Source organism: Microtus ochrogaster, chromosome 21, assembly GCF_000317375.1.
Source record: "Microtus ochrogaster isolate Prairie Vole_2 chromosome 21, MicOch1.0, whole genome shotgun sequence".
Classification (NCBI taxonomy): domain Eukaryota; kingdom Metazoa; phylum Chordata; class Mammalia; order Rodentia; family Cricetidae; genus Microtus; species Microtus ochrogaster.
In genome coordinates, this window is record NC_022022.1 from 36,182,775 (window position 1) to 36,203,010 (window position 20,236).

The 20,236-nt window shown below is 39.9% G+C and overlaps 1 protein-coding gene across 1 annotated transcript; it reads left to right on the forward strand.

The window, feature by feature from the left end:
- The first annotated feature begins 1,821 nt into the window (after positions 1-1,821).
- LOC101986958 (guanylate-binding protein 2) lies at positions 1,822-19,082 on the forward strand. Its single transcript, XM_005357371.3, has 11 exons — positions 1,822-1,937; positions 5,275-5,485; positions 5,952-6,079; positions 6,907-7,016; positions 9,922-10,118; positions 10,466-10,708; positions 12,748-13,028; positions 14,259-14,471; positions 16,129-16,231; positions 16,893-17,086; positions 18,468-19,082. The coding sequence occupies exons 2-11, from the start codon at positions 5,296-5,298 to the stop codon at positions 18,576-18,578; spliced, it is 1,770 nt and encodes a 589-aa protein (XP_005357428.1). The 5' UTR covers positions 1,822-1,937; positions 5,275-5,295; the 3' UTR covers positions 18,579-19,082.
- The last annotated feature ends 1,154 nt before the right edge of the window (positions 19,083-20,236 follow it).

The following is a 20,236-nucleotide window of genomic DNA, read 5'->3' on the forward strand; positions in this document are numbered from 1 at the left end:
TCTCTCTCTCTCTCTCTCTCTCTCTCTCTCTCTCTCTCTCTCTCTCTCTCTCTCTCTCCCTGCCTTCCCTTCCACTGCCCGCTGCAGCCACTCAGGGAATGGTGCAGTTTTACTTTTACCATAACAACTAAAATGACATAAATCTGAGGAAATTTGAAAAAAATTGCAAATTTTGTAAAAATATTATTTACAAATCTCTGAGAATAAATGCCTTCTACACCACTGCAGAAACACAGGGTAAGTGAAATCTGTTAATAAAAATGATCAGCCTACTGTAATTGTTTCAAGTGTGTGCTATACATTGTTCATAAAGTAACAGAATCCTCTCCTAAATGTCTATAAGAAGGGAGTTAATTTGAAGATTGTTAGCTGACACAGTCACCCAATGATGAGGGCATTGGCTCTGCATCGACATTTTCAGGATAAAAGCACCACAAAAAGAAACTGTCAGAGTTGCTGGTCTCATCACTCTCGTGGAATATAGAAACACAAAAGTACTTTCTGTATAATTTTTTTCACTGGTGCTGGCATCGAACTTAAGGCTTTGACAGATGTAATTCTGATGATACTTAACTTATAGAATAACAGCAGTGGTATAGTGTTTCCTCAACATATTTTTGAGTGCACATTGGTATCGTGGGGATTTGTTGAAATGGCTAACTCTTGTAGCTGGAAAATTAAGAACTGGGCCCGTTTTCTGATTTGTGTTAGGTCAGACAGAAAGTTTTAAGTGCTGGTCCATAGGTAGATCAGCATGAGGGTTAATTAAATGTCTCCCAAACTTCAAATCACTGCTTCAGTTGCTGTTCACAGCCCCAGGGCAGCTTGTCAATGCCTAGACCATTCCCCGCCTGGTGGGATATTTCAAAGGCTCACAGGTATCTCAAATTTAGAACTGGCTTTCCTAGACTTTTCAGACATTATTTACTTTCGGGGGTTCAGAGAAAGGACTCTGGCTTACTTATCTGTAAGGAAACAGGGTACAAAGAAGACTGGAGAACCAGTCCCTCAGTTTAGAAACAAATGTGCTGCACAGGCTGGAAAACTCCCAGTCCCTAAGCTAGAAATAAACACAAAAATCCTTTTTGTTTACCCTTAAGTTCCACATGACTGACAAATATTCAACAGGTGCTAAATTGTTGGGGGATGTTATATGCTAACAGATTATAATGATAACAGGTTTACTAGTCCAAAAGGAGAGAAACCCAGCTGATTTCCAGCATTTGATTTGTTTAAAAGAACTCAGGCTCACTTTCAGTACTATTTTCTCTCCCTCCTCTCTCTCTCCTTTCCTCCTCTCTCTATCCCTCCCTCCCTGTTACCTCTCTCTCCTTCCCTCCCTCCTCCTTAACTGTTCCTTCTAACTCCACCTTTTTATTTCTTTTCTTCTCTATTCTTTTGCAGTATAGAGAAGGTTTCTAAACAAATTCGTGTCCAACTCTGAATTGCACAATCTCTTATTGCCTTTGTGCAGCTCAGTGGGGTGGGCAGCTTCACAAAACAAACACTAATGGACCAAGGAGGACAGGAAGGTAAGAGCGAGTGACTTCAAAACCATGCCTTCTTCAATACATGCATCACCTTAGGTTTCTAAACATCCACAGAAACTCTGGAGTTAAACTGTATCATTTGTAAGTCTATAGGTGAGAAACCCCCTAAAGCCATCCTATTAGCACGCCCTTCATTCCTGTCAAGTGCTTGAGTCATTTTTCCTGTTCAGTGTTATTTTTTTTACTTTCACTTTCATCTTCTAAACACTGCTGAACCATAAATTCTCTGCTGAAAACCCCAGAACTTCTTAGGCTATTGCAGAGGGCGGAGGTGTCACAGCAACTGTGAGAGGGGACAGAGGGCTCAGCAACCAGACTCACAAGCAAAGCAGACAGCGTTCAACACTTCACACAGGCGTTCTTTAGCACTAAAGGATTTTGCTTCAGGTAAGACAGAGGTGGGAGTGGGAAAGGCTGTACCAGATTGCTGCATTGCCCTAAAAAGACCTCTTTAAGGGAGGCTGAAACCTAGACAGGCATGAGTGGAACAGGAGATCACTTGAAAGCAGGGTTGGTTGACAGAGGGAGTTTTATTGTTAGAGCCAAGGTCTAAATAGAGTTAAATAGGCCCTGGTAAGGGAGAGTCCACGGAGCGTATGTATGAGTCTTTGAAGATTGATACTGCATTCATGGGACGATTGTAGATCATCTTTATTGTCTAATGAAACTCAGGTAAAAATCCCTCTACTTGTCGCCGATGTGTGCCTATGGGTAAAGTAAGTAAGACTGCTTGGAGTTTGTAAAAAGAGACAATTCTCCCGGTGATAGTTAAGGAAATTATAAAACCATTGTATATTTTTAAAATATGTGTGTGTATGTGTGTATTTACTCTTTGAAAATTTCATATATGTAGTGTGTTTTTGATTGTATGTATTCCCTATTTTTTCCTCCATCTCCTCCACCCCAACCCCCAGCTCTTTTTCACTTCAAAAATTCCTGTCCTCATTGAGTCAGGTTATTGTGGGTCATTTGGGCATGTGCATAAAGCCATCTGCTTGAGGTTGGGTAAATTACCAGGGGCCACATCACAAAAGAAAACCAACCATCTCTTCCTTAGCAGTCAGTCATCAATACCAACAGCTCCTAAAGTACACTATGGGACTCCCTGAGCCTCTTACTCATCCATAATAGAATTTTGGCTGCTGAATTTTATGCAGGTTTCTTTCTTTCTTTTCTTTTGTTGTTATTTTTTTGAGGCAGGGATTTTCTATGTAGGTCAAATTGTCCTGGAACTCATTCTGTAGTCCAGGCTGGCCTCCAACTCAGAGATCTGCCTGCCTCCTTCTCCCGAGGGCTAAGACTAAAGGCAAGTGCCACCACTGCCCGGCTTTATGTAGGTTTTTCTATAAGCAACCACAGCTACTATGACTTCATGAGTTCAAAGACCCTATCATGTTTCAGAAGATACTCTTTCACCTTGAAGCAATGACTGTGCTCCATGTATATTTTTGGTATAAGTACCACCGTGCATTGAAAGGAACCAAAACTTTAGGAGGAATGCTCAACTCTAAGGCAACACAGGAAAAATGTGAGGTGTCTCTGGAAGAATCTGTGGTGGGGGGAAAGTACGGCAGCACTGGGGATGTGATGAAAGTCCGACAGCCAAACACAGGATCCAGATGAAAGAGGCTCAGTGAATGAAGGGGATAAACCAATCAATAAAATAAAGAATGATCATACAGTTCAAAGGCACACAGAATAAAATAAATACCTAGGAGTTCGTACTGATGTAGCCAAATGAATGAATGAGTGACTGACAGTAGGCGCAATTCTCCTACTCTCTGTAGACCTTCCATTAATAAGTATGTGGCATGATAAGAGTAGACGGTCATCTTAAGCAAACACTATAGTGGCTTTATTTTATAAGCGTGCATTATTAGTAAATGCTAAAAATAGAGACCAAAGCCCATGAAGTATAATAAAATCACATGTGCTGAGTCTTCGAGTCTCTCCAAATGGAAACTTCAAAATTTTCTCCTTGTTTTTGCTTTTACACTTAAAAAACAATTTCAATTAGTGTACAATGTAATAAGCTTCATTGGGACATTTAAACCAATATATATTTTAATGTTTCATCCATATTTGCCCCCCAAATATACCTCATCACTCCTAACCTCAATTCCCTGGTGTCTTTCCTGTCCCCCAAATAGCTCCTATCAAGCTTTAACAAAATGGTGTATATGTGTGTATGAACATACTCATGCATTTAAGAGGAAAATGTGTGCTAGTCTGTCTTTGTTTCTCTTGTCATGTTTTTTCCCCTCTTTTTTCATCCACCACTATCTCTCTCTTCTCTTTGGAATTATTCCTCCTTTCTCATTCTTGCTGTTCTCACTTTCTATGTGTCTGAACACATATTTATAAATATGCATTTAACTATGTATTTAAATTTACATTTCATGTGTAAGAGAAAATATACAATTTTTTTTTTTTGCTGAGTGTGGCTTATTTTGGTTAACGTGGTGATCTCCAGTTCCATCCATGATTCCTGCAAATGATATAACATTGTCCTTTCTTATGGCTGAATAAATCTCTGCTGGGTATATGTACTATGCTTCAGTTTTCCATTTATCTGCTGATGGACAGCTAGACTGGTTCCACAGTACAGCAATAAAATGAAGATGCAAGTATCTTTGTCTTACAATCCTTTAGACACATGCACATATGTGTATATATATGTATGTGTAGGCATATATATGTACATGCATACATACATACATACCCAGGAGTGATATCTGGTCATTTGATAGTTCTAAACTTTTGGACACACTGCCATACTGTTTTCTACTGTGGCTGCACCACTTTATATTCCCACCAGCAATGCATAAGGGTTTTCTTTCTCACACCCCTGGAAACACTTGTTATTTGTCTTCTTTAGGCTACACATTCTTAGGGAGAGACGGGAACCTTGATGCATTTTGAACTTGTATTTCTTGGGTAATTAAAATCTTGGACATTTTCCCAAAATATTTATCTTCTATTCAAATAGTGCATTTAAATGCAAACTAGTAAACAGTTCTCGGCAGGTAGCACCTTAACCAAGAGACCATATTCAAAAGAGTATTTTCAGAGCAAGTCATGTCAGCGTCACTAATCTTTGATTTGATCAATGAAGATCACAGAATATCAGACTTGTAACCTTTTGCCCAGTGTGTACCAATATAATTTCATACTATCATTAAAAAACAACTAAAAATATCACTGAAAATACTCTACAATATAAATGTGATACACTCTTCTAGGATCTAAAGTAATGAAGGATAAAGAAAGAACAAGGATCTACTGAAGATGAGGGGAAGGTAAAGAGATGTGAGGATTAGGGAGGGATCCTGGATCACATCATAAAGCAGAAAAAGGACATCATCAAAATCTTATTTAAGAAAAGGAGGATGTATAAGGTATGCAGCTTTAGAAAGGGTGTTATTGAAATGCTGAAAGCTTAGTCAGTTGCTCCACTGAAGGTATGTAAGATACTAGCATTGGAAAAAGATGGAGAAATGGCATATTCAGCCTTTTGAACCCACTATATAACTTTTCTGGTTATCTATGGACTTTGATTGGTTGTATTTAAATGAAAGTAGTGTCTAGCATATAGGACAACCATAAAGAGCCCAAAACATTTAGAAGTGTGCAAAGAACACATTTCAAAGGTGGAAAATTTCTGCACATACTGTTTCATTCCTCTCATTGACAAGAAATGGCTGTCCAATTATCTTCTCCTTAGAGACAGAAGAACACGCTAGACATGGCCTCAGACATCCACATGCCGAAACCCATATGTCTCATTGAGAACACTGAGGAGCAGCTTGTGGTCAACCCGGAGGCTCTGGGTTATCTGTCTGCCATGAAGCAGCCAGTGGTGGTGGTGGCCATTGTGGGTTTCTATCGCACAGGCAAATCCTACTTGATGAACAAGCTGGCTGGGAAGAATGCAGGTGGGTGAAACCAACACAGCTGTGCTGGGTCCCTTCTGTCCACCAATGTAGCCCGATTTTGAAAAGCAAATGTGGGGAAGGAATGTCAGAAAGAGGGAGGGATATGAAAGGATAATGTCTATCCGCTAGTGCAATTTCTCTTTGATGAATTATCACTCCTCACTGGTTTTTAAACAGCACCTTTGTTTTCCAATTTAAAGTTAAATGTATATTTTAGAGAAAGAACAAATGCATTTATTGAGAAAGCTAACTTCCTTAATGATGAATTAAAAAACGTTTATTAGACTGTCCACATAGGAGGAGTAAGTGTCTAGCTGTAAGGAATGAATGCATTGATCAGTATTCTATTTCTGGGGTAGTAATTAAAATCAATACTTGAAGTTGTTTTACTCTTTCAAGTGTAACTCAACACCAGAAGCACCGTTATGTACTCCTCTCTCCATCCCATGCCCATTCTGCTTTGCAGGCTTCTCTCTGGGCTCCACAGTGCAGTCTCACACCAAGGGGATCTGGATGTGGTGTGTGCCTCATCCCCAGAAACCAGGACACACTCTAGTTCTGCTTGACACTGAGGGCCTTGAAGATGTTGAGAAGGTAAAAATAAATCTTTCAGATTCTACTTGTAGCTGGTCAATAGCTCAGCTTGAAGAACCCATTTCACTCCTGGATATATGCTTTTAAATAATTAAATGAATGTTCTATTCTTCATGTTGTTCTAAGAACCAAGAATAATGAATCAGCATTTAGATGATATTATAATAATGATAGATAATGATATTATAGTCTTTTTTTTCTACATCAAATATTTTGGTTGAAACTGCTAATGATATCATGAACTTGCCTGTGCACATTATAAACATGACTGGCTATTCAATGTGGAACCCTAATAAAAACACAATGTTAGAAATTTTCAAAAAATTAATAAAATATATTTTAAAAGAATGGCCACTTTTACAAAGGACTGCCAGTAATAGAACAACAATGTAAGATCTGCAACAATTCTTTGTTCAGGGAGAATCATCTGTTACTCTTCCCAAGTTTTATTGAGACCAATAAAACTCTTATTGAAGGACCTTACTTTCACTAGTGCTAACACTAGTGCTAAAATGCCCCTTACCATACAGAGTATGTCCTGTAAATAAAGCTTAGCGTTGCCAGTTTAAATAAGATGATATACATCCATGTGTATGAATGAGTGAAGGACACTCACACTTAAAGGTCATAATGGTGATCAGTTACTAAAATCTAAACTGGCACGAATTGAATACTTATAAAATCATCACACAGATAAAAAGTTATTATGTAATAGAAAAGACTTACTCTTGATGCCATAGCTAATGGGATACAACAAAGATTCATCTTTGGCTACGTGAGTTGATGGACAGTGTCTTAGTTACTCTTCTTCACTCATTGGCTTGTAGGGAGACAACCAGAATGACTGCTGGATCTTTGCCTTGGCGGTCCTCCTCAGCAGCACCTTCATCTACAACAGCATAGGAACCATCAACCAGCAGGCCATGGACCAACTGCAGTATCCTTTGGTGTGGTCTAGAACAGTACTAAACCTAGGAAGAGCAGCCTTATTATTTCATCAGGTAGACAGGCAGGCAAAAACTAATTCTAAGTCATTAACCAACTCTTTTATACTTATCATGTGATTTTTGCCTGTTTTCACTACAAGTTCAGACTTCTTAAGTCACCCATTGCCTGTGGTACACTGTTGAGGTCTATATCCTTCATTTGTCCAAATCCTCAACATGATTTAGAATCCATGTACTCAATAATCACCATTATCATTATCTCTACATGTTATCTATCTCCTGACTTCCCACAGAATGCTATCGGTAATATTTATCCTGCAAACTCATAGTTTTTGCAGGCTTGTTGCTGCTGCCTGTTGTGTGTTCACCATTGGGGGGGGGAGATGAGGGGGGTGAGAAGATGCGGAGGCAATGGCACAGACCGAGGAGACTCCAATACAGAAGCTCTTTATTGTAAACAGGTTTTTTTTGGGGGGAGGGGTTAAGAAAATTAAGCTGTTGCAGGAATGTTTCTGGGTGGTCCTTTTGAACCTGGCGCTCACTGCCGGTGTGTTGTGATGGGCTTGGAGCACAAGTCATTACTTACCATGCCTTTGATCCTCTTACCAGTTGCCTTGGCCAATTTTGCTTACTCATCATGAGTTTTCATGTGCTTGCTTGTGCTTATGCTATTGCGCTGCTTCACAAACTCATAATCTGAGATAGTGATTGCTTTTTAGTCTGTACCTCCAGTGTCAGTCTTCTATGTTTCTCCAATCAGCTCACAGTCACTTGTTCATTGGAAAGATGACCTTCTTTGAAGCCAGCGCTCTCAGACCACATCACCGTTCTTTGTAGTCTTTCATCAATCCTTCAGTCCACACAGCCTTATTTTGTGAATATGTTAACCCCTACTGTTGGGAGACTGGTAACCAATAGACACGGGTTTCCACTATTCTCCCCCAGTTCTTTTTCCTTGTGTCCTTAGCCCCCTACCTTCTCAGTACCCACCCATGTCATTATCAGTGCTGCAAGAATTTCTATGAGCTTAACTTCGGGTGTCATGCTGTATTCTTTCTCACATCACTGTGCTCATTCAGAAGTCGTATTATCTCATCTCGCAGCAGCATTTCAAATATCAATTCTTTTCTCTTCCGAGCCACTAGGTTCTTGGGTCTAGAATTTCAAAATTCCTAATATTCTACTTTCCTCTCTGGCAAACTATTCCGTTGCCTGTGTGGACTCTGAATATTGCAGCTTACTAGTTACTGCGCTTCTCCTCACTCTCTGCTCTAGGCAATGTCATTCTGTCTGAAGGGCTTCTGTACACCTGTGTTCCAGTGACCATCAAATATTTATTTCAGCTGTGACTAACTTCAAATGTTTACGTCATCACATAGATCTTTAAGAGATAATTTAATCTCAAAATTTACAAAAGCATTTCCCCAACCGTTCCCAATTGTTCCACAAAGTTGCTATGATCAAAACGTTAGTTAGAAATCACCTTGATCTTTTCACTCGTATTCTAGAAAGTATTAGTTCACGTGTTTTAAACTCCATCAGCAAAGCTGCTTCCCTAGACCAACCTCCTCATCTTGTCTCCATTGTCTCTTGTCTAAGCTTTGCTTGTTCTGTCTCAAAGACCAAGATGCTCTTCCCTGACAGTCTTGACTGCCTTTTGGAATCTCAGAAGTGTGATCTTTTGAAATTCTATCTTATCTGTCTCCTCTATGTTCAAAATCCATCACTAGCTTTCTACTCAGTAGAAAAAAGACTTGAAACTTCTTACTTTGGCCTTCAAAACTTGCCTGTTCGTGCAGTTATTTCTTTAGCACTTGTACCCTATATACCGAAGTCCATATACATACATGTCAGTTACACTCATATTTTTATATCAAAGGATTTCTGGCTACTACCTGGAATGTTCTCCAAGTAGAAGTTTCAAAGGTATTATTTGTGCATTTTTGTGCAAATGAGGCACCTGCTAAAACTTGAGGTATCATATTTCCTGAAACTTGAACCAGGGAACTGAATTCGTGTCCCTTGCAGGAACAGTAACTGCTTCTAACCACTGAGCGATCTCTCTAGCCTCTCCACTCGAACTTTCACAGATGACTCTTCTAATTCTTGTAGATTTCTGCTAATCAAGGACTTTAGAAAGCACATGAAGTTCTCTGAGTAACTAGACATAGACAGTTATTCTCTAGTATTTTCGGCTAAGGCCTTTTGCTGCATCAAAAATGGTAGTAAATATCTGAGAATTTAAAATATTTTATTTACTTGTTTTTTAATATTCATCTGCTACATTGTAAGCCGTATGATGCTAAAATCCTTTCGTTTATTTTAAAAATTATTCCCTGGGGCTGTGCCTGATTCACAGCAGAGGTTCACTAGATGTTTGCAAATGGCTGGATTCTGTGAATGAATGAGCTAATGTCCTAGTTTTCTTTCTGTTGCTGTGGTGAACATTATAACCCAATGCAACTTGGTGATGAAAGAATTTGTTTGGTTTACAGGTTACGGTCTAGCATCAAGGGAAATCAAAACAGAATTTGAGAGGCAGAGACCAGAGCAGAGGCAGAGAAGGACCTCTGCTTACTGGCTTGCTTCTTGTGGCTTGCTTGGCTACTTCTATACAGTCAGAGACCACCTGTCTAGGGATTGCACCACACACTGTGGCCTGGGGGTTCTTGCATCAATTAGTAATTGGAAAAAATGTCCCCACAGGCATATCCACAGGCCTGACTGAAAGAGGAAATTCCTCAGTCAAGGAATCTCCAGTTGTGTCAAGTAGGCAAAAACTAACCAATATAGCTAAAAACAAAAGCAAAACATTAATTTGGGGAGGCACTGGCAAAGTGTTTATCATAAAAGTGCTGAAGTTGCTTTTATAGTTTTCTTAATTTAACATCTCAGCTATGTTACAGAGCTGACTGATCTTATCAAGTCAAAGGCATCACCTGAGCAGAATGGGGTAGATGACTCGGCTAACTTTGTGGGTTTCTTCCCAATCTTTGTGTGGGCACTGAGAGATTTCTCCCTGGAGCTGGAAGCCAATGGAAAACCTATCACCGCTGATGAATACCTGGAACATTCACTGACCCTGAAAAAAGGTACCCGGGTTTGGTGGAATGTTCTGATACAAAGAGAAAACAATTTCATAAATGCCATTTCGGCTTGGTTGACCAAGGTCTTGATTTTGTAAATTTGTTATCCTGACAGTTGGCACAGGAAATGAAACACAGCTTTCCTGAATCATTTGAACTCCATTTGAAATTTCACAAGCAGCTTCTTCTTAGCGAAAGGATGCTTCCTTTCTCTTTCCTTTAAGTTTGTATCACTTGTCTGTATTAGGTGTTTTTCAGCTTACATAGGCTTTATGGAAGTTATGGAATTGGAAGCATCATACATTGAAGTAATTCATTTGAAGTTTTACTATATCTAATCTTCAATTTTGCAGGATCTGATGACAAAATTAAAAGCTTTAATGAGCCTCGGCTGTGCATCAGGAAGTTCTTTCCAAAGAGGAAGTGCTTCGTCTTCGACAGGCCTGCTCAGAGGAAGTATCTTTCCAAACTAGAGACAATGAAAGAGGAAGATCTGAGTGAAGAATTTGTAGAACAAGTTAGAGAATTCACCTCATATATCTTCAGCTCTTCTGATGTCAAGACTCTGTCTGGTGGCATCATAGTCAATGGGCCACGTAAGTCATCCCCTCTACTTTCTACCTGAACTTCTCTTCTACTCATTGTAGGATACTAAGTGATGCTGGCATTGAAAATGTAGTGTGTTTATCGCATGATGGAATTTACTTGGGAACTAAAGCCATTTCTCACCATCTCATATCTGTAATAGCAAAAAGGAAAAAGAGAAACGAACTAGAATCTAATCCAACCCTAGAAGTTTTTTTCCCTATCACTCATGGTTTCCACTTAAAAAAATATTAAAAGTCAGGAAAGTGAAAATACCATATTTGTGGAGTTTGCTACTTCAAACTTTCATGTACAGAAAAATGTTTAGTAGTGATATTAAAAATCTAACTATTGTGTTTAATGAGGGGTAAAGAGATGTGGTTTCCATCCTCCTTCCTGCACAGCATGATAAAAGAATACATTAAAAGGAAACAAACAAGAAACCCCCAAATTCATAGTGATAAATAATAATTCATATAATTAATAAAAAATAAGGAGTTGCTACATGGTAACAAGAGGTCTAGGCAAGTGGGATCTGAGTCCAGAGAGTCAGAGAACACTTTGGTTTCATAAACTCAGTGAGGTGAGAAGTTAGAAATGGGTAGCAGTTTACCCAGAAGGACAGACGGTAATGCCCGAGGTAGCAGTGCAACAGACGGAGGCCCAAAGGAGCACACAACCTTCTGACTTCAAGAAAGTAAGAGTCGGACAGTGAGCTTACAATTTGCAATCCTAAAGAAGCTAAATAAGAAGGTGAATCCAAAGACAAACATATAGGCATCCCCCTGAATATTAACCTTCATCAGGCGATGAAAGGAGACAGAGACAGAAACCCAAACACCGGACAGAAATCTCAAGGTCCAAATCAGGAGCAGAAGGAGGGGGAGCACGAGCAAGGAACTCAGGACCGCGAGGGGTACACCCACATTCTGAGACAATGGGGATGTCCTTTCGGGAACTCACCAAAGCCAGCTGGCCTGAGTCTGAAAAAGCATGGGATAAAACCGGACTTGCTGAACATAGCGGACAATGAGGACCACAGAGAACTCAAGAACAAGGGCAATGGGTTTTTGATCCTACTGCACGTGATGGCTTTGGGGGGGCCTGGGCAGTTTGGATGCTCAACTTACTAAACCTGGATGGAGGTGGGCGGTCCTTGGACTTCCCACAGATCAGGGAACCCTGATGGCTCTTCTAGCTGATGAGGGAGAGGGACTTAATCGGGGGAGGGGGAGGGAAATGGGAGGCGGTGGCGGGGAGGAGGCAGAAATCCTCAATAAATAAATAAATTAAAAAAAAAAAGAAAGTAAGAGTCGGGCTAAAAGAAGACAGTGGATGGGAGAGTCCCCCACTGGAAAGGTCTGCAATAGTGATATCCTGAAAAGACAGGAACATGATTTCCAGAAATTTCAGTTGGTTCTAAGTTCTATGGAGGGTTTGGCAGGCAGGAACTTTGGAGGACAAAGTAAAGTTTTCTGGTTTACATGCCATACTCTCTGGAGTATTCTGCATACAACACATCGTTGTGCTATCAAGGAGCAGGGTAGAATACTGGAGTGTGATGCTTTCAATCAATCAACAAACTATGATCAAACCTAGATACTTTGCTTATCTACTTACAGCTCTGTGGAGGAGTGTCCGGGATGTTACCTTTATACAGACTAGAGAAAGGACTAGAATGATGCACCATTTTAAAAACAACTACAAAAAAAACTGGCATAAAAAGCAAAACTGTTACTTTGGCTATTAAAAAATCAATAAAGAATAAAAGGGTAAATGAATGAGAGGAAAGAAACGGAGTGAGAAGAGAGAGGGAAGGGTAATAAAGAAACAAGGTTTGGCATCACAACTTTTCTCTCCCAATGCTAGAAGTTACTCAATCAAATGTCTGTCTTTGAAACAAAAGAAGGAGAGTGAAAAAGAGGATTTAATATCCTCTGGATCTTAAGGTTAATAAATTATTATGCTGTTCTTGTTTCTCAGAGAATCCTGAAAACTGTACAGTGCTTTTTCTACCAAATGACAGCCATTTTCTTGACTTTTGTAACAGGCCTACAGAGCCTGGTGCTGACCTATGTCAACGCCATCCGCAGTGGAGAACTACCCTGCATGGAAAATGCCGTCCTGACTTTGGCCCAGATAGAGAACTCAGCTGCAGTGCAAAAGGCCATTGAGCACTATGAAGAACAGATGAATCATAAGGTCCAGCTGCCCACAGAATCCCTCCAGGAGCTGCTGGACCTACAGAGGCCTATTGAGAGTGAGGCCATTGAGGTCTTCATAAAGAATTCTTTCAAGGATGTAGACCAAAAGTTCCAGAAGGAATTAGGGGTATGTGTGGTACCCAAAATCATAAAACAAAGGAAAAAATGGGCCTTTTCTGGGATGAGCATTGTTCAGTGATACCCCATGATATGCAGAGATTTGCAATGGTTATTGAAAGACTAGATTCTTCTGGACTTTGATAAAAAAGCATGACACTATAACTAGTCACATTTTACACACACACACACACACGTACACCTACACACATGCCATTTTTGTTAGTTTCCCCACTCTGGAAACAATAATCTCAGTCACTGAGGGAATTAATTACACAAACTTTACATTTACAAAGGATTATTTCATTTATTTTTACATAATATAACATTTTTATTCTCTGAGAAATTTAAACATAATGTGTTTTTAATCATATTCACTTCTGACATAGTTTTTATTGTTCAGGAATACACTGCTTTTATGCTCCCCACTTGTAATGACAAACCAATTGTAAGAATGTTAACAAACGCTTTGCCATTTGATCAGTGGCAATGCTTCTCAGATTATCAAGGCTGGATTTTACAAAAGACAAGTGGTTTCATTCCGAGGTTCTGGCAAAACAGGGTAGTCAATGTAAACAAGCAATTGAGTACTCTCCAACACAAAGGAAATACAGGAGTTAATATTTAGTTGCTTGTTTGATGTCATATGGAGAGCTAGCTCTTCTGTTATCCTTTCCAAACACAGAAAACTCATCATGTCATCTTCAATACTTTCATTGGCTGTATGGTGAGAAAACACAGGGAAATATCACATAGTCAATTACCCTTTACTGAGTGTTTTTATAGAGCCTCTGGGCTTAGTATTCTGTATCAGCTCATACAGTCTGAAAAGAAATGTCTGGGATTGGTGGTGTTACCCCATCCTTATAGACAAGGAAACCTTAGTACACTAATGACATGTTCATGAAGCCACAAAATGGTGGGTTCAGGAAATCTACACAGGCTGGCCTAGGTCTAATTTTTATAATCTGACATGCTTCTTTAATTAGTGACTTCAGTAGATAGAGGCTTCCTGTGAAACAGTGTCTGTGCTCTGAGAATATCTCTGAAGCAGGAGAAAGGGGAGAAGGCCTCTAGGAAGTAAAATTTGAAGTGTCAATTTCTGTAGCCAGCACCCTCCTCGGGAATACCTTGGATCTCACAATGAGGTGAAGAGCATGGCTCCATTTCGACATTCTCCAGTGGTCTCTTGTGTTATTTTCCTCCTCTCAACCATCTGTGTGATTTCCTTCTTACCCAGGCCCTGCTGGATGCCAAGCTAGAGGCCTTTATTAAGAAGAACATGGACGTGTCATCAGCTCGTTGCTCAGATTTGCTGGAGGATATTTTTGGACCTCTGGAAAAAGAAGTAAAAGAGGGGACATTTTCTAAACCAGGAGGTTACTACCTCTTTCTTCAAAAGAAGCAAGAGCTGGAGAAAAAGTATAACCAGATTCCTGGGAAGGGGCTTCAGGTAAAGCGAGTAGTTGGTACAATGTGAGGGCTTCGTGAGGAATCTCTATTGAATGCTAATGAGAGCAAGGAAGGTGCCATGGTGTTGGTGGAGAGTACCTTTGTCTTACATCTATCTTGGCAGAGAGCAAAACAGGAGACAGATAGCATCTTTCTGCTTGGAAGCACAACAGGATATCTCAGGAATTTTTGCAGAATTCGTTCATTGATTTTTTTGGCTTTGTGTGACAAGGGCTGCTCAGGTTGCTAGAGACAAGAGGATTAACGAAAAAGGAAAACTAGTTAAAAGTTATGGTCATTCAAAGTACTTGGACAAATGACCTTTAGCTGTCAGCACTTAGATAGCTCCCCCTGGGCTTTAGAGGTTTCTTCTCTTAATTCTCACATCCTCACATAAACCATGTATTATTAGTATGTCATAAAGAGAAACAGAAATGAGGCACAGCGAAGGACAAGACTCACTTAAGATCACACAGCTAAGGACCAGTAACTCTTGAATGCAATGCCAGCTAGTATCATCTGTATCCCTCAGTTCCAGACTGCTCTGTGCTAATAATAAAGTTTAAGATTAGGTTTGACTTTGACTTACAAACATCAATGTCTTTTAAATGGCTGAATATTTCTTTTTTTTTCTTCTGGATAACGAGTTACACAGGAAGACCCCAGGGCTGCTGTGGTGGCTCCATCACCTACTTGTTCCCAGGTCTCTTCCTTTGCTCTCTAGAACATTAGTCCAGGGACTCTATCTACTCTGTCTACAAGCTGCATTCATTAGAGAGTCAGGATTTACTTCAAATTTATATCTTGAAACAAAGAGAAGCAACAAAAGGACAAAAGAATAGTACATCAACTCCTTTGAAAATTTCTAAGGCACACCATGACACTTTTCTGACTGTATACCTTTCATAAGAATTTAATTCTATGGATATTCTAGACTTATAAGAGATACTGTATTTTATTATTTTGATAAACTATGAGGTAAAGATTTAGCAAAGTGGTTAAAGAAACTAGACAGAAAGACAAGTGGCTACGTAGAGGTAGGAAATTTCAAGCAACAGAACAAGTTCATAAGAGTAAATAAATGTGTATTTGAGGGTCAACAAGAAACCTGATGCTCTGGGAGATGGTGAGCAGAGCAAAGATTAACAAGAGGTGAAAAAGGTCACAATCCAGACCAGGTGAATCTTGAAGGACACTGAAAACTGCTTGTTGCTCATTTGGAGGAACTATAAAGTCATCTTAGAGCATTGGAATAATAGGACTGTTCTTAACATAACGTGGCAAAATTTTGGCTACTGTGAGTTGAATCATCTGCAGCAGTCAGGAAGCAAGACCTGGAGCTGTGAGATTTGGATGCCACAGATGACAAGCAAAAGACTGAGGTTGTAATGTTTGAATCTAGAACCAACATGATCAATCAGCTCATCGTCACATAATGTGAAGCAACTAAGAAAAGAGATCAAAGATCCAACTAGTTTAAAAGATTTACTAGTCGCTAAAAGATGGGGCTATGGAAAGTTTAGGATTTGGGGAGGGGTCTCTAAGTCAGTTTTAGGTTAATTAAACATAAGAAGCTATTTGAATTGCTACTTAAATGGTAACACGAATGTCAGTTAATAGACACATTGGCTTGTCTTCAACTTATTCTATACTACCAGGCAGAAAAAATGTTGAAAAAGTACTTTGACTCCAAGGACGATGTGGCTGAAACACTTCTAAAGGCGGATCAGTCACTCACAGAAGCAGCAAAGGAGATTGAAGGTGAGAATTGCTGAAGAAACTCCGGTGCTTGGAAACTCTTGCCACATTTAGCAGTAGTGGTCCATGTGATGTGGGGTTCCCCCCTCTGTATGCTGTGAATGTGTTGTTACCTTTGGTCAATAAAGACGCTACTTTAGGCCTCTGGCAGGGCAGAATAGAGCAAGGTGGGAATTCCAAGATAGAGGAGAAAAGAGGTGTAGTCACAGAGATGCCACGTAGCAGCCAAAGGAGATAGACGACCCGGAACCAGGGTTCTGGTAAACCATAAGCCTTGTGGTAAAAATATAAAATAATAGGAATGGGTTAATTTAAAGTGCAAGAGTTAGTTAATAAGAAGCCTGAGCTAATAGGCAAACAGTATCATAACTAATATAGTGTCTGTGTGATTATTTTGGGTCTGGGTGGCCAGGAATGAGCAAACAGCCTCGGCCAACACATGTGAAATCATCATTGCAGAGAAAGGATCACAAGTAGCATTCATGGTGTTTTGTTTTTACACTGTTATATATATTGGCATCTGCTTCCCTATGAAGTAGTTATTTCCTGCAAAAATCACCACAAGAAATTTTATCAAAGACAAGAGAATTTTTTAAAGGAGAGAAAAAAACCGAAAGTAAAGTCATAAAATTTAGTGTTTGGATTCTTTGCTCTTTCTTCTCAGTGGAACGAATAAAGGCCGAAGCTGCCGAAGCTGCCAACAGAGACTTAGAAGAGAAGCAAAAGAAGTATGAGCTGATGATGCAGCAGAAGGAAGAGAGTTACCAGGAGCATGTGAAGCAGTTGACTTTGAAGATGCAGCAGGAACGGGAACAGTTAATAAGAGAGCAGGACAAAATTATATCTCTCAAACTTCAGGTACTTGCTTATATCTTCTTAGTAAGTTCCTGTGAGCCAATCAAAAATAAGAGCATCAGGGGACTGGAAAAAAAAAAACAGCTTAGCAGCTAAAAGCACTTTTTGCTCTTATGGAGGACCCAGGTCTGGGAATCAGCACCCTGCACAGTGACTTACAACAGTCCATAACCCTAGTCCCTCCTCTGGCCTCTGCAGATAGTGCACATATGTGGTACATTTACAAACACCTCACATAAAAACACTCATGCACTTAACACAAATAAATCTGAAAATCAAACAAGAAAACCAAAACATAAGCTTATCAGGCTGAGGCAAGAGGATGACTGGTTCAAGTCAGCCTGGGTTATGACTCTTGCCATGCCATAAATAGTTCAGATGCTGTGATACATTTCCCTTCCCTCACGGCTTATCTCCAGCTGCGAGTAGTAAGAGCTGCTTATGGGTGGATGAAATCCTTTATTAGGCTATTCACAGACAGTGGCTAGGAATTACTCATCACTGCTTACATGTCTCCTACTTATTTCCATTTAATAACTTGGGTCTCTTATTTTGTGCTAGATGAAGACATTGCAATTTTATCAAAATACATGATACAATATACAGCTTATTTTCTTTACTAAATGGAACCCATTTCATTTCTGCCACACCTAGTATGACCTTGTGTATTCTAATGAATAGCGAGAGTCCCTAACCATCTACCCACTCAAGCACATTGGTTAAGTACTCAAATTACAGTGCTGTCCTGTTATTCATGAATTCCTCTATATCAGTTCTGAGTCTCAGTGATATCCCAGAATAACCCACTAGGCCTGCAGACCACAGTTGCTTCAGTATATTTCTGTCATCTCTCTGTGTTATTAAAATTTTGGACATGTACTAAATCCCCTGATTGAATAACTGCCCTGGTTCTGAATCAAATAGTAACCTTTCACTTGGTTTATACCCACCTTAGATGTGTTTGAGAGTTCAAACAACACAAACCAGAGATAAGGCAAGATAGAAGAGGGAAGCTATTGCTTTTATAGAAAAAAAATGTATTTTACTAAGTCACAGAAGAGTTGTGGGCCACTGGTGTTTTAGCAACTGTTAGACAACATTTCTTAAGCTGGAGAAATCATAGAAAATTGATCAGCTTGAGGGAAGGAGAGAGAGAGAGAGAGAGAGAGAGAGAGAGAGAGAGAGAGAGAGAGAGTAAGAAGGAGGAGGAAGAGGAAGAGGAGGAGGAGGAAGAGGAAGAGAAAGGAAAGGGAAGTTAAAGAAAGAAAAGGCTTCAAGAAAACACCCAAATTCCTCCAGAAAATAATATAACTATCAGAGAGTCTGTGAGACACTCTGTGAAATGTGGGAAGCTGTCTGAGTTCAGTCTCCATCTCCATTTTAGGAACAGAAGCGACTTCTCAATGAAGGATTCCAGAATGAGAGCAGGAAACTTCATCAAGAGATGGAGAGCCTCAAGAATAGCAAACCATCTGGGGGCTGCACCATACTCTGAAGATCTGAGTTTCGAACTGCTCTGCCAAGCAATCTTTTATAAAGGAGTACATTGACTGAGAATCCGCAGCATTTGAAACAACTGCGCTTAAACTCAACTCACGTCAACTCAAAATCACCTGTAACTCCAGGCTATGGTCACTGTATGACCCGGGGCAATGTCGGAGGAAGTCTCCCTCTGTGCAGAATGCATGTATGAGCTGAGGCTCTGCCTTCTGTCTTTTAGAGGTCTTCTTGACCTGCACCATCCCAGGCCACACATGTTTCTCCTTTACAATCTTATCTTTTCTTCTTTCCTACAGTACAGCATTTACAATCACAGCGCAGGCAACTTTTAATTAACTCTCAAAATGAAGTCCTTTTCATTTCTCTGAGGACTCTGATTTTTTTCCTACAGCCCTTCAAAAACTAAACCCTACCTCTATTTTCCCTTTTATTTCCCTGCTGTGACATCATGTCTTGAAGTTTCTCAGGATAAATGTCTTACAAAGGTTAATAAAAAGTATTAGCCCACCGTAATTGTTTCAGAATATGTATTTAATTTGTACTTTGTTGTAAGAAGGCTGATAGTTAATTCCTGGCTGCTCAGACGCAAAATAATCACTCAGAAACCATATTATTTGCAATACTGTTTGGTTAAACAATAGCTTACCCGTATTTCTGGCTAACTCTTATATCTTAATTTAACTCATTTCTAGAAATCTGTGTATCGCCATGTGGCTGGGGCTTACCAGGTAAAGGTCTGTCTGGCTTCAGCTGGGCTACATGGCTTCTCTCTGACTCTGTCTCCTTTCTTCCAATATTCACCAGCACACGCTAATTATTTGTTCTGTAATGTTGATTCTAACTGGAAAGAGATAGAATTACATTATAGTATTAGTTGCATCTGTTCTGATGGCTAAATCAAGATTTTTTTTTTTTTTACACCTAACAGGCCTTTTTGGTAGCAGAACAGGAGAGTTTACTGTTTGACACTGGAAATCACATCTGGAAAATGAAATCTTCAGCTAATTAGAGTTGATAGGCTGACTCATGCACAAAAACTTTCCTTATTCAAAGTGTGTATTGTATATAGCGCTAGTGATGTAGCTCAGTCGGTGTAGTGCCTAACAAGCATGCACATGAGGATGAAGGCTATGAGCAGAAGCAATCTAAGCTTCTTGTCCATCATTTCTGCATGAATAGGAAAACCAGTTGGCTCAGCTGCAGCTTGCTAAAAAATTCCTTTCAAAGCAGAGCAAGGAAGAATACAGGATGTTTTGGGAATGTTTAAATTTTTTTATTGATAGTGATGAATTAGAACGAGGGCATTGTGAGCCATGTATTCAGGCTAGAGTCTGAACTCAGGCATGCATCAAGCACTGAAGCTTAGGTTCGTCCATGGAGGGAGTAACAGAACCAGGAGTTCTATACTTGGGATGATATTGTCTTACCACACATCACATCCTGGACAAACTGAGCAGTAAGACAAGGTATCAGCTACTGCTTACAGACCAGGATCTATAGCAACAGACGGCTAAATGCCTCAGTGGGACCTCTGAGGGAACTGCCAGTAACTGAGGCCGTACAGAGAAGAACAGGGGTGTTGGTTTGTTCAGAGATTCTGACAGCGAGGGATTGGCCACCACTGGGATCTCACAGAGACTTAGAGGCAGGCAG

Coding starts and splice junctions, on each gene's coding strand:
- LOC101986958 (XM_005357371.3), top strand. CDS start 5,296: ATGGCCTCAGACATCCACATGCCGAAACCCATATGTCTCATTGAGAAC. Junction 13,029..14,258: donor AGTTCCAGAAGGAATTAGGG/GTATGTGTGGTA, acceptor CTTCTTACCCAG/GCCCTGCTGGATGCCAAGCT. Junction 16,232..16,892: donor AGCAGCAAAGGAGATTGAAG/GTGAGAATTGCT, acceptor CTTTCTTCTCAG/TGGAACGAATAAAGGCCGAA.